The sequence below is a fragment of the Mustela putorius genome, unplaced genomic scaffold (genome assembly GCF_011764305.1).
Source record: "Mustela putorius furo isolate JIRA1106 unplaced genomic scaffold, ASM1176430v1.1 tig00003836_pilon_pilon_pilon, whole genome shotgun sequence".
NCBI classification, from domain to species: domain Eukaryota; kingdom Metazoa; phylum Chordata; class Mammalia; order Carnivora; family Mustelidae; genus Mustela; species Mustela putorius.
The window spans coordinates 4304389-4320897 of record NW_025421989.1 but is presented as its reverse complement, the minus strand read 5'-3'; the positions used below and the strand labels follow the sequence as shown (position 1 = coordinate 4320897).

General features: G+C 52.7%; 1 protein-coding gene across 2 annotated transcripts in view; it reads left to right on the top strand.

Moving 5' to 3' along the window:
- The window catches only part of LOC101686245 (pseudouridine 5'-phosphatase), a 79505-nt gene extending 72919 nt beyond the window's left edge, over positions 1-6586 (top strand). For both annotated transcript variants that reach the window (XM_045089271.1, XM_045089270.1), the window contains one exon: positions 3794-6586. In XM_045089271.1, the coding sequence (XP_044945206.1) occupies positions 3794-3970 (177 nt within the window). In that variant the 3' untranslated portion in view covers positions 3971-6586. The remainder of the gene's footprint in view (positions 1-3793) is intronic.
- Positions 6587-16509: the final 9923 nt, after the last annotated feature.

Genomic DNA, 16509 nt, shown 5'->3' with positions numbered 1-16509 from the left:
ATGGCATGTCATCGTTAGACGGTGTCTGTCTTTCAAGGACTCAAGCGCAAGGACCCGGGGACGTCCCGGCTGCTGCTGTGGACCAGGCGGCGAGGAGACGCGCACGGACGCCGCAGTCCGGGCTCTGGTCCGTGCACACGTGTGCAGACGAGTGCTTTCGGTACATCTGGGCCGGGAGCCCCTGAAACGCTTCACCTCCCGGATTCTTGCAGGCGTCCCTCCTTGTGAATCCAGCCCCTCAGGCTACCCTGGAATTAAGCCCGTCTCCAGCTGTGGAGACAGAATTCGGATTAACTTTCACCGTCAGCGTGCACCATGACAAGAACACGACATCCTGCAGACCCGGGCTCGGGTCTTAATGTCTGCCACCTGTGGGCCCGTGTGAATGCTCGTTTCCTCCCAAACTTCCTGTGGCTCAGAGCCCTTCCCTGTAACACAGACAGGGCCGGGTCACCCGCTGGGCTCCAGCCCCGCAGCCCCTTGGTCGCACTGTGTCCTGGGCTGGGACGGCTCCAGCGTCTCTGTTGAACCAGCGGGAGGTCAGCAGATGCTCACCGTGGGCCAGGCCGGGACACCCTGAGAAGCCAGGACACTCCAGCCCTCCACCTCACAACCAGGGGCCGTCCCTGTCCCGTGAACATGGGCCAGAGGACGGTGTTCCCCTGCCCTGCAGCTTCCTCGAGGTGGTGGGAGCGTGTCCTGGAGAGCCCACCGCCTGTGGCCCGCTATCAAAAATCACACGTTAATCACAGCACGCCCCACACGCGTCCACACAGGTGCACACGTGACTCTCATGCCGAGGGCCGGGACGCGGGGTCAGCGACGGACAAAGGTGTCTGCTGCCCCAGCCCTCCTTCCTGCACAGAACCAAGTGCACGTAAATAGTTCACATTTTGCAGGTGGCTGTGGAGGGGTTTATGCCCCCGTGTCATGCGTCAGCGCGGGGTGGGAAGGGCCGGGTCAGAGCTTGGGGAACACACAGTCCTTCACAGAAGGACACGGAGCTCAGCGGGGTGAGACTCCCTGTCCGTGAGCCGGCGCGGCGGGCAGAAACCCCACGGAGACGTTTGGGTCTTTGACTAGACCCCCTTCTTCCTGCCGTGTGCGCGGGAGACGAGCGGTGCCGTCCTGGCTTCTCTTTCAGTGGCTTCGTCACCGTCGAGGGCTGCGATGCACAGAGTCGATCGGGCACGGTTCGGACTTCGGCTGTCGGGTTTCGGTAGGGAGATGCGCTAGGCTAGGACTGTTCGTGGGGCTGCGTCCGTGTCCCGGACCGCGGGTGCTCGGCGCCTTTCCAGCCACAGCGTTGCGCCGCTGCAGGACGCCACACCGCAGCCCGGGTCCCCGGCTTTGCCCCGCGCGCTCCGGCGTGGCAGGGCTGCCGCGCTTGTGCACAGGGACAGCGTTGCACGCGGCCTGTCCGTGGTGCGGTCTGTTCCGCCACTTCCGCCGCGCACCCCGCCCTTCTGCTCCTCTTCGTGTCTCGGACGCCCCGCGCGCTCGCGTGCGCATTGCAGCCCTCACGGGTCGGTCCCAGGGCGCGTGTGCGCGGTGCCGTCGGCCGCTGGTGCGGACGCGTCGCGAATGGGAAACACACCGGCTCGATGGGCGCACGTGAGGAGTCGGCTGACCTCCGGAGAGGGTTGCCGGGTGCTGTGCGCCGCGGCCCTAAATGCCCGTGGGGTCCGGCGCGTCCCTCTCGGTCCCTCGCGGCCCGTGCTGGTGTGCGGTGGGCGCGTCCGGAAGGAGCGCTCCGCTGTGCACGCCCTCCGCCGAGTGCCGGGCCCTCGTTTCGGCGACTGCCCGGGTCTCTGAGGCTCCGCGTCTCTCCCATGACCCTTGGCAGGGGCCGCACAAGGCAAACAAAAGCTGCTTTTCATGACCTCCGCCGAGCACCGTTGTCCCGATGGACGGACGCACAGACCCTCCTCCTCTCTTCCCGCTGACCTTTCGCTGGTGCCGGCACGAAGTGCCAGACCCTCGTGGAACGTGGGGCGTCCGTCCATTCCCCGGAGCCCCTGGACGTGTAAGTGCCCCTCGTGGTCCCACCTGCGGCAGTGGAGGACGCGGAGAGTGCGGTGCCGACCCTGTGTAAGGACGCGCGCCGGCAAGTGCCCGGAAGAGCGCGTGTCTGAGGCCAGATGAAGAACGAAGGTGCCCGTTCTAAGGAGACCCAGTCCCGCTCCATGGACATCATTGACTCCGGGTGGACGCCCACAGCTTGGAAAAGAGCCCGCGCCTTCCTAAGTTCTCAGAACGAAGGCAGAGGATCAGAGCGCACCGTTTCTCCGAATCTACGTTGTTTTCAGAGCTCAGAGGCCCACTCCCTGGACAGACCGGCCTCCAATGAGCACAGCCCGCTGCCTGCCTTCAGCTGTCCCTGCCATGCGTCCGGCCCTCACCTCGGCCTCACAGGGGAGGCGGCTCAGGGCTCGTAGCCCAGGCAGCGGGAAAGGGGAGGAAGAGAAAAGGAAAGGGTCCGTGTTCTGCCCCTGACCTCTCCACCACGAAAGAACTCCACTGTGTCTCTGTTTGAGCATCCGGGAATGTCTGTGGGTTTGCACTTTTGTCTGAGTGTGTGTGTGTGTTACTCGTGTGCCTGAGTGTCCGTTTCTGTGTGCGTATGTGAATGTGTGTGTGTGTCTGAGTGTGCTCACTTGTGCCAGAGTGCCGGCGTCTTCTGTGTGCGAGTGTGATGTGTGCACATGTGAGTGAGTGTGAACGTGTATGTGTTTGCCAGGGACCTGCGGGCCCCAGGGCAGGCAGAACTTGCCGTGCTGCACCGCACCCCGAGCGGCGTCCCTGAGCCTCGCTGGGTCCGTGGGTGCCGCTGCCCACCCATGACAGAGTTCTCGTGACGAAAGGAAGGGAACAGGGCTCGGGAAGGTCAAAAGCTGTGACCTGGGCGTCTCCTGGCAGTTGGGGGTCATCCGTGGACAGTAGAGGAACAACGGGTGAGCTTCTCCCAGCTGTGACCGCAGCCCCTTTACGCGTGTCGGGTCCCTACAGAGAAGAACCTTCACTGACAGAATCAGTGCGGCTGTTTCCAGACACGGAGGGAACTTGCTGGGTTCCTGTCTGCCCTGGACGCAGAGTGACGTAGGACAACAGGCTTATCTCCCCACGCACGGACTCAGGCTCTCTCGGTTGGAGAGTTTCGGGGCATTATTCCCGGGATGGTACCTTTCAGAGCTTCCTGATAACCACAGTGCCCAGAAACCCACTTGTAGATGTGGATGTCTGACGGGGTGGCAGTGTCGGGGGTTTACTAGGGTGGGTTTGCGTGGTAAGCCGAAGGAGATCCCCCTCCTGGGAGCTGGTCTGGGTGCTGGAGGTCGTCGCCTTGTGCACACACAGGCCAGGCTTCCGCTAAGACACCTTAACCACTCACTTTCCACGCTGCGGTTCCTAAACCACCTGAGGTCTGGAGTGACTTCATGTTGAAAACATGTGCCCCCCCCTTACTCACACACTTGACTCTTGTGCTCTGAGTATCCCATTATTGGTGGCACAGATTTGTACGATTCCAAGAGGACACAAACCTTCCATCCCGTCTTGCCACCCAGCTACACCACGAGGGGCGAGCGCCCTGTTGGCAGTGATGAAACACTGTCCCCCGTATCGTCGGGCCTGTGGGAAGCCTGCGGGACAGTGTGTCCGACTTCGTCTCAGTGTCCATGTACACTGCGGCAGCACCAGCGAGCACGTCCGTCATAGAAATCGTGAGAACCTAGTCTAGCTGCCTGGTTCCGGGAAAGGCCATCTCAACTTTGTCTCTCTTCCTACCCCACAGTGCCTTGTGTTTGAAGATGCTCCCAACGGCGTGGATGCGGCCCTCGCAGCCGGCATGCAGGTGGTCATGGTTCCGGATCGGAACCTGCAGCGACACCTGACGTCCAAGGCCACCCTGGTGCTGGATTCCCTGCAGGACTTCCAGCCCGAGCTGTTCGGTTTGCCACCCTACGCGTGAGCGGCCCGCCCTGCCTCCCGGCCGCACGGCGCCCACTCGGCTGAACCCTGGCACCCAGGAGATCACCAGGTGACCGGTCCTTCCAGCCCGTGAACTCGACCTTCTATCCCACGTGGCCTCGGCATGGTGGACCCGCACTGACAAGCCACGTCCAGCTGAGAGACAGCACAGCAGACACAGCCCAGGACAGGGACCGAAACGCTCATTTCCATAATCATACACCCTGGGGGGTGACCGTACGGTGTCGTGGCCTCGCACTGGTCATGTAAGAGTCCCCTACGGCCAGGACACACACTTGCGTGATCGTGCTCGTGCGTGTGTGTGTACGTGTGCCTGCGTATGTACACGTACTTACACGAATCCACGTATATGTAAAATACATCCTTTTCCAAGACAAAACTAAATCCTCTCTGTGTTCCTTTCTTTTCCTTTTCAGTTTTTCGAAACCCTGGCTGGAAAATGTAAAGTAGATGTGTATGCTTACACACATGTGTGTATATGTAGTACGTAGGTACGTATACGTTACGTTTATATTCTTCCTTTACAACGTCGCTTTTTAAAGTGTGGGTCTTAATGTGCCATAGCAGCTGACAGAGGGAGATCATCACTGCGTTTCATTTGCAGTCTGAGTGGAAACGCCGTGGCGTGGACGAACACGGAGAAGTCCTTCTCCTTATCAGCAAAATTGACCATCTTTTGTGCCCTCAAGACTTCTCGGTGGACCTCTGCTCAGAGGCCGTGCTTTCAGAACCTCTTGGTGGACCTCTGCTCAGAGGCCGTGCCCCTACAACCTCTCGATGGACCTCCGCTCAGAGGCTGTGCTTTCAGAACCTCTTGGTGGACCTCTGCTCAGAGGCCGTGCCCCCTAGAACCTCTTGGTGGACCTCCACTCAGAGGCCGTGCCCCTAGAACCTCTCAGTGGACCTCTGCTCAGTGGCCGTGCCCCTAGAACCTCTCAGTGGACCTCCGCTCAGAGGCCGTGCCCCCTAGAACCTCTTGGTGGACCTCCGCTCATAGGCCGTGCCCCCTAGAACCTCTTGGTGGACCTCCACTCAGAGGCCGTGCCCCTAGAACCTCTCGGTGGACCTCTGCTCAATGGCCATGCCCCTAGAACCTCTCAGTGGACCTCCGCTCAGAGGCCGTGCCCCCTAGAACCTCTTGGTGGACCTCCACTCAGAGGCCGTGCCCCTAGAACCTCTCGGTGGACCTCTGCTCAATGGCCATGCCCCTAGAACCTCTCAGTGGACCTCCACTCATAGGCCGTGCCCCCTAGAACCTCTTGGTGGACCTCCACTCAGAGGCCGTGCCCCTAGAACCTCTCAGTGGACCTCTGCTCAGTGGCCATGCCCCTAGAACCTCTCAGTGGACCTCTGCTCAGAGGCCGTGCCTTCAGAACCTCTCGGTGGACCTCCACTCATAGGCCGTGCCCCCTAGAACCTCTTGGTGGACCTCCACTCAGAGGCCGTGCCCCTAGAACCTCTCAGTGGACCTCCGCTCAGAGGCCGTGCCCCTAGAACCTCTTGGTGGACCTCCGCTCAGAGGCCGTGCCCCTAGAACCTCTCAGTGGACCTCTGCTCAGTGGCCATGCCCCTAGAACCTCTCAGTGGACCTCCGCTCAGAGGCCGTGCCCTCAGAATCTCTCGGTGGACCTCTGCTCAGAGGCCATGCCCCTAGAACCTCTCGGTGGACCTCCACTCAGAGGCCGTAGTCTCTTAACCTTTTGGTGGAAATCTGCTCAGAGGCTGTGTCCTCAGAACCTCTCGGTGGACCTCTGCTCAGAGGCCGTGCCCCTAGAACCTCTCGGTGGACCTCTGTTCAGAGGCCGTGCCCCTAGAACCTCTCGGTGGACCTCCGCTCAGAGGCCGTGCCCTCTGAACCTCTCGGTGGACCTCTGCTCAGAGGCTGTGCCCTCAGAACCTCTCGGTGGACTTCTGCTCAGAGGCCGTGTCCTCAGAACCTCTCGGTGGACCTCCACTCAGAGGTCCATTCTGCACTGTGCTGTCGGTAGTTTATTTTCAGTAGGAAGATAACTATGGGCTGTATCTTACCTTCACCTAGGTGCATGTGCACATTTGAGGATACGGTTTCTATCTCACAAAAAACCATCCCCATCCCCCTCCTCGAAAAACAGATGGTTGTCTAACATAGCCTTTGATCCAAATATAATTTGAATTCAGAATACATACCTAGTGTGACCAAGAGCCTTATTAGCACATCTCTGGGATCGTTTACTTGACAATGTTACACTTTGGCACTGAACCCCTTTTTTTACTAGATTTACTCGACCTTTTGTAGTGGGAATGATGAGAAAGGCATTAGAATATGGGAATAGCTTTCCCTTGGAGCACCTGCCAGCTGATGTGTCATTGTCAATGGAGCTAATTTCCAACTAGGAGTGGTAGCAAAGTCATGGTAATGGATCCAGATGTGCCCAGTGTTGGTTCTCTGCTGATGGTTCCTCTGGCAGTTGATCAGTTTTATATCTGTTCAGCAAATTCATTTCGGCATTATTGATTGTCAGAGTATGCATCTGTTTTCAGTTCCCCCTCAGACCCACTGTAACATCTTACCGGGTCCCTCACCAGTTAATTGAGTTGAATAAAATCCTTGACATCAGTTCATGTTATGTATGGGCGTTTGATTTTACCTTCTTCTTAAAAAAATTATCCTTCAACAAACGTACAACCCAAGTGTGACTCTGTGACCTGTTTTTTTTGTTTTTGTTTTTGTTTTTGTTTTTTAAAAAGCCAAATAGCACTCACACCGTAAAATATCGTAAGGGAAACATGAGTGTCTTCGTGTGCAGCAAACAAAAGATCTTTGTGAAATGAGCACTTGTTGGATTCAATATCCCCTTCTTCCAAAATATGTCTGTTTTCTAATCCTTAAGCCGTTTTGCATAAAGAACAGATTCTCAGACACGTAGCTGTAGATAGATTGATGCACGCTTTCCTGTAGGGTAAATTTGATCTCAAGAACGTGGTTCTCTTGTTGTTACAACTGAGGCGAAACGCTTATTTTTTTGAACAAAGGAAAGTACTGGCGGTTAGCCAAGGTTCATGTGGTCTTTCTTATTCTTCTACATTAGCCTGGTTGCCCCACTGCCTCTTTGTGATGACCTCCCGCTAGCAGCCCATCCATTTCACAGAGGATAAATAAGAATGCCAATCTAGACCGCGATGACTCCCGCCAAGGTAGTTTGGACGGTCGCTCTACTTTCTCCCTGCATGAAAAGTGTGCTTTCTCGGGGACATGCAGGGATGAGTGGTGGATGCTCGGTGTTGCCCTAGCGGGCAGCTAGCGTGTGCCCATCTCCTCCACCTCCACCTTTGGTATTGACAACAGCCCCTGAGATGTGGTACAGTCAGTCTCTTCTTAATTCCTCTTCAGTGAAACATGCACAATTTTAAGAATGTACCAATGACTCCGTACGAGGATTTTTCCACCCGATACTCCCTCTGTTGGAGTTCAGTGAGCTAACAGGGAGAGGGGAGGTCTGGAAGACCCCTGCTTTATCCCGAGGAGACCTGCCTTGTCAAGACATACGGATCGTCTCTGTCCTGCAAACAGCAGTCCGTGATTAGCTACTGAGGTTCCTGTTCCTTTGATTATATTGATCGGACTCTTAAGTTGGCCATGCTCTGGATGGTGTTACTGATTTTTGAAAACAAATTTTTACATCATAACCCAGTTTTTATCATAACAGATACATGCATTAACTCCTCTGCTTTATGCCGTGTGCCCACTCCTATTCCACAGGATACAATCCCAACCCCTTTGGCCTCACATGGCGGCTTTCTGACCCAAGTCTATCCGCGGCAAAACAAAGGATTTCAGATTACATAGAATTAAGTTCAGATCCCAGCTGCACCACTAAAACATTGTGTGGCTTCGTCTTGCTTCATGTCGACCTCAGATTCCCGACCTGTGAAATGCAGGTCATGCCCACTCTTGGGGTGTTGGTCTGAAGAACGGACTGACCTCACACGTGGGCTGAGAGTCCTGCACACAGAAGGGATCGTTTCACGAGTGGCACTTGACTGTCATGGTTACAGGGCACGTGGTACTCTCCAGTAGTTTCCGTGGTTTGGAGATACCTGGTTTACAGAGGACCTGAAAACCAGATCTTCAGGACACCCAGAACGATTCTGGCTCCCTCTGACTCTCTTTCATAGTATCTTGTGCACATCCATGAGCACTTGTATGTCCTCCATTAGCCACAGGATATGTTTACTGGTTGTACCGTTTCATCAGAAAAAAGTCCTCTGTTAATGCAGAACCAAGTAAGACCCTATCTGAGGGTATTAACACGTCTGCTGGGGGGGTGGTAGGCTCGCACCCAGATCATTGTGTGGCCTCACCTGGTTTGATTGACCCTTGAATCAACCAACGTTTTCTCTGCATCTTTTGACCCACGTGGTCTCCAAAGGACTAAATAGGTACTTTTCTCTTCCCGGTTCTGCACAGAACAGCAGGTGCCTGACACAAACTTGTTCTGGAGACTGTCAGACTATCCCATTAGTATTAAGGCATTGCATGAAAGCATTGCTTTTTGTGGATGCAAACCCACGATTGCTGAATTCTACATGTGTCTCTCCAGCATTGCATATGAAATGAGTATTTTACATTAAACTACTGGCAGTTATGTACCACAATGTTGATGATGTATTTCTCTAGGGCATAAAAATCTTAAAGAACTATTTGAATATCCTAATGTTCTCTGGTTTCTTCACAAGCATGAGGCCTTGGAAACATGCCATAAATACATCAACTTACAAAAATCCTTGTCAAAGAGATAGGGAATTCATATGTTTCACAAAGTCACTGAAAACGGCATATTTTCAAAATCCACTCTAGGAAAGAGAGGGTACGCATTCGATACTCAAAGTCTTACTAAGTTATGGGTAGATACTTAACTAAACCGTCGTTACTTTTCTGAAAGTCATGTCCGTTCCATAGTTGGTGGTGAAAAGCACATTCCATGGAAAAGTCAGACACAAAGAAGGAAATCCAACTTCTTTTTTTTTATTTTTTTTTTATTTTTTATTTTTTATAAACATATATTTTTATCCCCAGGGGTACAGGTCTGTGAATCACCAGGTTTACACACTTCACAGCACTCACCAAATCACATACCCTCCCCAATGTCCATAATCCCACCCCCTTCTCCCAAACCCCCTCCCCCCGGCAACCCTCAGTTTGTTTTGTGAGATTAAGAGTCACTTATGGTTTGTCTCCCTCCCAATCCCATCTTGTTTCATTTATTCTTCTTCTACCCACTTAAGCCCCCATGTTGCATCACCACTTCCTCATATCAGGGAGATCATATGATAGTTGTCTTTCTCTGCTTGACTTATTTCGCTAAGCATGATACGCTCTAGTTCCATCCATGTTGTTGCAAATGGCAAGATTTCATTTCTTTTGATGCAAGCTGGTGCAGCCACTCTGGAAAACAGCATGGAGGTTCCTCAAAATGTTGAAAATAGAACTGCCCTATGACCCAGCAATTGCACTATTGGGTATTTACCCTAAAGATACAAATGTAGTGATCCAAAGGGACACATGCACCCGAATGTTTATAGCAGCAATGTCCACAATAGCCAAACTATGGAAAGAACCTAGATGTCCATCAACAGATGAATGGATCAAGAAGATGTGGTATATATACACAATGGAATACTATGCAGCCATCAAAAGGAAATCCAACTTCTGAGTAAACTTGTATCATTGTTCTAGAAATCCCAGTCAACGAATAGCCACGTCGGGTGTTTACATGGGTTTGTTTGACGATGACGCATTATCCCAGTTATTGGTCTAAACATGTCTGTCTCGTGACTTTTTAAGGGTGTCTTTACGGGATATTGAATCGTGGTTTGTAATTGTAATTTCTTCTTCCCCTTCGAAGATGGTTTCTGTTATCTGACATCGTTTTGACTGAATCACCTATGTCTGAAAGCCATCTGTCTCCTTCGTTCTGCTGCTGCCAAGATTTCGGCCTTCCGCGCAATGGCTTGCTTTGTTTTGATCTTGTGCGAACGCCATACATCTCCCTGACTCTGGGCCTTGCCTTAAATATCACAAAACTTCTCCGTCATCACCCAGGCTCGCCTCTTGGGATCCCTTCCGTGGATCCAAAGACAGAGGGCGAAGTCTTGGCAGTGCCTGTCGTCAGTGAGTCATGCCCAAGCCTGGGTTGTGCCACCAGGGAGTGAGCTCAGGGACCACAACACAGCTTGAGAGAGCTGGCAGGATAGGTGAGGAACCAGTGCCAGCTGGGCCTTAGGAATGACTTGGAATCAGAACACACACACACCTAAACAGGATTGGGATTCTAACGGAGCCCAGAGGCCAGGTACGGTGAGAGCAGCCAGGAGAAGTCAGCCACCCAGAGTCAAGTGTACCAGTTGTCAGGATTCCAGAGAACCAAGACAGCCAAGAGCCAGGGATCTACAGATGCCTTGGACAGAGCACCAGCAGAGCCCGTGTCCCTGGAGGGAACGCTTTCTTCCTTTCTTCACCTCTGCTCTGTGGGTACATGCCCTGCGTCTTCTCTGACGGCATACCCAAGATCCTCTGGGGCCCTGTAGAAAAGCACTTACCTTGAGAAGAAAGGCAGAGAGCCAGACAGTTGCTGAAAGATGGAAAAACCCTTGGAAAACATTTTAATTAAGATCAACTATTCACATATGCAGATCCCTTGGAAATTGCAAAACACTCAATGTCTGCATAACCAGGTCGTCTAGCATTTGTGGAGAGGGCTCATATGAGCTGGCACTTTTTACTGATGCACGTAGGTCCTTGCCCTCTGGTTGGTTCTTTCTGTTCTGGTGTGCTCCGTGAGGGGGCTGGGTCTGCGCCCAGCTTCCCCTCTGTGACGTCTAAAGAAAACCACTTGGTATTTAGAGTCACAAAAGGATGTTTGAGGTCCTGTGGTCACCTTCCTGGTGTAGACCCGGCCCACAGGGGTGCTGCTGGGGAGCAGTGGATCCTACATTTAAATAGCCATCTCCTCACACTCAGGCCGCACAGAGCCCCTGCCTGCCTTAGCTGCACTAGCCAATTTTATCAAGAAAAATCCTTTTCTTTCAACAAGCTTGAGATGCCCTCTCATTGGGGGAATGTTAAAGGTCTTGGGACGCCACCGCTGTCCACACAGGAGACAGCTCCCTCATGACTGTGGCCTTTGGTAATCTCAACCTACCTCCGGAGAACCCTGTGAAATGTCCTCCTCGAGGGCCCTCTCTCTGCAAGTTCTTCTTGGGCCCGTGTGTGGCGAGCCATGTGCTCTCTGCTGATGTCCTTACCGACACATGGTCACATGGATGAAGCACGTGTGCCCCTTCAAGACCGGAACCGCGTCAACAGAGTTGGCAGGTGTTTCCAGCCACACGGGTGGTCTCTGAAACTCGTCCCTTCCGCACACTCCCAGTTCCTCAGGAATGGCGTGCGGTTATTCCTACGGAGGGTGTCGGTAAGGCCTCTCAAGGATGAAGACCAGGGCTTTGCACCCATCCCTCCCCTCCCAGACTATTTCCAACACCAGTTCTACTTCTCTACCTTGATTTCTTTCCTCCAAACCGCTATGGTCAAATGGCCCATCCCACCACCACCAGCACCACCACCACCACCACCTCCACCACTACCACCACCTCACCACGTCCAGGGAGAGCTTCCCATCAGGATGATGGAAGTCAGCTTTGGGCCTCTTGCCTGCATCATTCCCAAGGTCCCTGGGATGGCCCCCGAGACAGGCAGATCATGGTGACGGTGTCTCCTGATCTGCGTGCTGTCTACACCTTCATGTTTATGAGGACACTCACCTGCCTTTCTCCAGCCAGAACCTTGAAGGAATAGCTCAACATGTATCCCACGAGTTCGAGGGGAGAGGAAAAAGTGCCTCCAATTCCCCTGTTTTGGTTCCCATCGGTAAGTGAGATGGATGTGGCCCCCACCAACGTGTCCTCCGGTGTAGGAGACATAGTAAGGAGCCACACCCAGGAGACCGTAAATTGTCTCTCACACTGCAGAGTGAGAGCGGGATCTGAGAACAGCGGCGGGTCCCTAATTTCATACGGGGGCTTGCCGCATCAAGGGCGGGGGGGTGGCTCGTACCAGTAGCGGCACCGAGCACCTAGCCAGCTTCTAACAAAGAACAGCAAATATCGTCCATACAACCCCGTGATCTACTCCTAGGTGTCTGCCTCAGAGAAAGGACAACGTGTGCCCACACGGAAACTTGGTACACGAGTGTTCATAGCGTCATTTTTTTGTAACCGCCAAAGGAGGCAAGTCCAGCAGCCATCAGAGAAGGTCTTGGTTGAAGTTGCCTCTTTGATGAAGTCCCACAGATTCCAATGTTGTTGGCACTTTTCACCAACACCCACAGACTGTTCTAATCAGCTTGTATAAAAGCGTCTTCCTGTATTTCTAAGCAGTCATGTAATTTGGACAGAGGATCGATGAAGATCTCCTCCACGGGGCGGTCAGAGTGGGCCCAGTGCATCAACAGACTCGGTCCGTTTTCACATACAATCCATGTGCACTTTTAAATGTCCTTTGCAGGCTTAGCCGTGCGTGATGTTGCCGAGAAGAACAGACAGGTCATGGGAAGAAGGAGCTCAACTCAGTGCGCGCTTCCTATTATCTTCCCGTTGTCATTTGGTTCTGAAACTTGGCAAGATACGGCGATACCCAGCGTGGAGGCATCTGCGTACCTGTTGGAGAGCCTCGGTCGTAATCAGTAGAAGGTGCCCCGTGTAAACAGATGGGAGGGCATTGGTGGGGTGACTCCTAGGAGAAGCCTAAGGAGCATTTCATCAAAGGGGAGGTCAACCTTCCATTGTTGGTAAAAGAACGGGGCAGAGGACATACGTGGGGTTTGGTTATCTGTCCTCGGGCTGATCAGCCTGAGGGACTGGTGGGAGTCAGAAGCAGAATGCAGGAGAGTGACGTGAAGCAGAGGCCCCCAACGGAGACTACAGGGAGCGAAGAAATGGGGCTGTCCATACAGGGCACGGGGAATCCAGGCGGGAATGCTCTACATTTGGGGGAGTTTGGAGCTTCTCAGCTCCCAATGGTGCAGATTCTCGTGACGGAACCTTAGCTTTATCCTAAAGGGAATGAGGAGCCATCCGAGATGCCCACACCTTCTATTCCTCTTTCAAGACATGAGCCCTCCAGGACACAGGGCAGGAGAGAGGAGGCTGAGTCTAGCCTGGCAGAGACGAGGCACACAGGAGAGAACGCACCATGAGTCATGGTGGCATTTTCTCCTCAAATCCACTTAATCCCACAGATCCAACACAGCCCACCAACGACACTTCTGTCCCACGGCCGCGCTCCCGAGCTCTTGAGACGGCGCTCAGCAGCAGCGGTGTGTGTTCACAGCTCCGCCGAGGAAGCAGCCGCACACTCGCCCAACCGAAGCCCCCTCAAATACTTCCCACCTCCCCGTTCTCACTTTCAGCACCGGCAGGAGCTCATTCCCGCTCTCCAGGGCTCAGCACTCCACGCAAGATTCCGTGCCGACAGCGTCCAACCCCCTTGTGAAAATGCAAATGCCCCTAAGCAAGTGGGTCCCCTCTAACCTTCTTCATCAGGCTGCTTCCTCCTCATTCTTGGCTGAGAACGGCTCACCACAGAGCTTCAGATGTTGGTGCCGTTGCGGGGAGAGTGAAGGACTTTGCAGTAGGAGGCTTGGAAGCAGAGAAGTCGGTTTGAGTGGGCACTTCCTGGGGTGCTGGAGAGGTCGAGGGGAACAGAAGTCTGGCTGGGAAAGCGGAGAAGTGGGACGCCACAAGGTAGGGGAGGGACACAGGCAGGGCACCCACCATCTCGCTAGCGCTAGCTCCTCAGATTTCATCGTTGGGTGCAGGAGATAAGGGGGCACGTAGGGGCGCGTCGTTAGGAAACGTTCATCCGAGCTGCCCGGGGCCTTTCCTGAACATCAGAGGCGCCTCGTAACGGTCTTTGTAGTCTAGCCGTGCATGCCTGCTGCTGTTAGTTCAAGCACTCACTTTTCCTGGAAAGCTCAGAGCCTGCTCTCTCCTTTGAAAACTCAGCAAAGCTCCCATCGTGGGCAGCACCGACACAGCAAGACGAGGTTCCGAGATGTGAGAGAGCCTTTTCGTGGGCTTGTGTCCCAGGGCACAGTTTCTATTTCTGTCCGAGCCATGGACTCAACGGTGGGCATAGACTGGGTTGGCATGTTGTGTCCTGAACCGTGTCTTACAGCAGGCTCCATGCTCTGGGGTGGCCCAGAGGCCCAGAACTGGGGCTCTAGAGAGGGGGGTGGTTCCACACTGGCCCAGTGTTCCTGGAAAGGACAGATAGGGCTGATTCTGCAGACCCGTGCACACGGGTAAGGTTGTTACACAGAGAGCGGGCAGTCGTTGCCACGAGATCGCCTCCAGGCTGAGTGTGCAATCTCATCTGGACAAAATATGAAGATGGGAGATGTCCATGTGATGTTCTTGCTGGCCTGCAGCCCTGTCCCTGCCTGTGAATTTCAGAGGCACTTCACGGACAGAAAGAAATCTCCATATAGCTTTTAGGATTGGAATGGTTGGTCTTCCCAGTCATGGTGGCTTGGATAGAATGTCAAACAAGAAGCACCATCCTGGGCTATTTTCTCCACTTCCCAGAGTCACAATTTCCCAAGAATGCCAGTATTATACCCCCAAAGTATACACTTACCCACAGCAGCTTCATAGAGATAATGTGTTTGGAGTTTTAGTGGGCAGTCATTTCCAATCTGACATCATGAAGCTTATTTTATTTTAAAGATTTTATTTATTTATTCTATAGAGATCACAAGTACGCAGAGAGGCAGGCAGAGAGAGAGGAGGAAGCAGGCTCCCCGCCGATCAGAGAGCCCAATGCCGGGCTCGATCCCAGGACCCTGAGATCATGACCTGAGCCGAAGGCAGAGGCTTTAACCCACTGAGCCACCCAGGCGCCCCTCATGAAGCGTATTTTAAGAAAGTCCTGTTTCAGAATAAGTTCATAAATATCAGATTAATTCTCAAATAAGCCTTGGTAATGACGAACTCAAATTGGCCATCTTTAAAAACAGAACAAAACAGAACAGAAAACCTGCCTGCATTAGAAAACAGGAATAAACCAAGGAAAGAAAAATATTCATCCCAATGGGGTATGCACCTCTGAGTTAAACACGGGATTTCTTCCTCCTTTAAGTGTATGATTTTTCCCCCAAAGTCGCTCTATGTGAAATTACATGACGTTTATTTCCACCCAACAACGATGGGATGAATTTTGAGACTTACGTCGGGTCTGTTGCTCAGTTTCGATTATTTTTCGTAGGCACCGAAAGCACTGGTCGCGGGAAGAACCTCTTCCTTTTAAACCTTCCATTTTGTTGAACTACGTCAACCGGTACACGCCAGAGACCTCAAAACTCTTTGTTGAATCCTCTTTCCAGAATCACACATTACCTCATTTTAACTCTGTGGAGAAGGTGGTCCTAATCACCGTGAAAATGAGGAGGAGCCCCTACGTGTGCGCTCTCAGGGTGATTTATATAACAAATTCGAATGCTTTTTCCTGTATGGCCAACATCACCCCAGATGGAGCCTTCCCTGCTACTTCATACAAATATCTACTGTGCTCATCTGGGCCAACAGACTTTTTGCACAACAGCGCACTGAGCTCCAACAGAGAAAAGGCACTCTCTGGGCAAAATCAGAAGGCAACGGAGAAAATAGAAATGAAGGTTAAACACGAGAGGGGGAAAAATGTATCCTTGGGTACGTTTGGATCCAAATAGCTTAGGAAAAAAAAAAAAATCAAACGTGGCTATCTTTATAGACCGTCGAATTGGTTGGAGTTAAAGAGAAACATTACGTCTGGTAGAGTTAAAATTCTCCTTCAGAGCTGTTCCTACAGTTCTTCATCCTCCTAATGATATTTTCTAGACGGTCCACAGCAGCCTCAAACAGCACATCATTGCTCTTGGAGTGTCCCGTGCCCTCTATCTGTGATGGTTTGCAATTACGTTGTTGCGTGTTCTCTTCAGGTTTTCTCTCCCTGGTATGGAATTCATGGGCGACAAGAAAAAGAAGACTGATTGCCAGAAAGGAGCGCCTGTTGCAATTCCGAATGGTCGTTTACATACATGTCTGTCTTGTGTCTTCTACGAACCCAACCCAAGATAGCCCCGAGATGAAGAAACGACCAAACTCCAACGTTACCTTTGATGAAACTAGAGATCCCCTAGAGCCCTGGATCACAGCCGGTGCAGAAGGATGGCCAGGTGTGTGAGAAATCAGTTGACAATGACAGAGGACACCGAGACAAGATGTCTTTTTTCTGCCTGACTTAGAGTTATCCAAAGTGCTTGGCATCCATTGAAAGGAAAACCTGTGATTCCTGGGGTACAGGACCCAGGTCACCATCCATGGGCTGCTTTGGAAAGCCTTCTAACCTCATGTTTCCGTCATGGCCTAGGACAGGAAGTAGGGGTAGTTATTAAGAAAACAAACGAAACAACAGGAGGCATTCTTTGCCCAGAGCAGACTGTG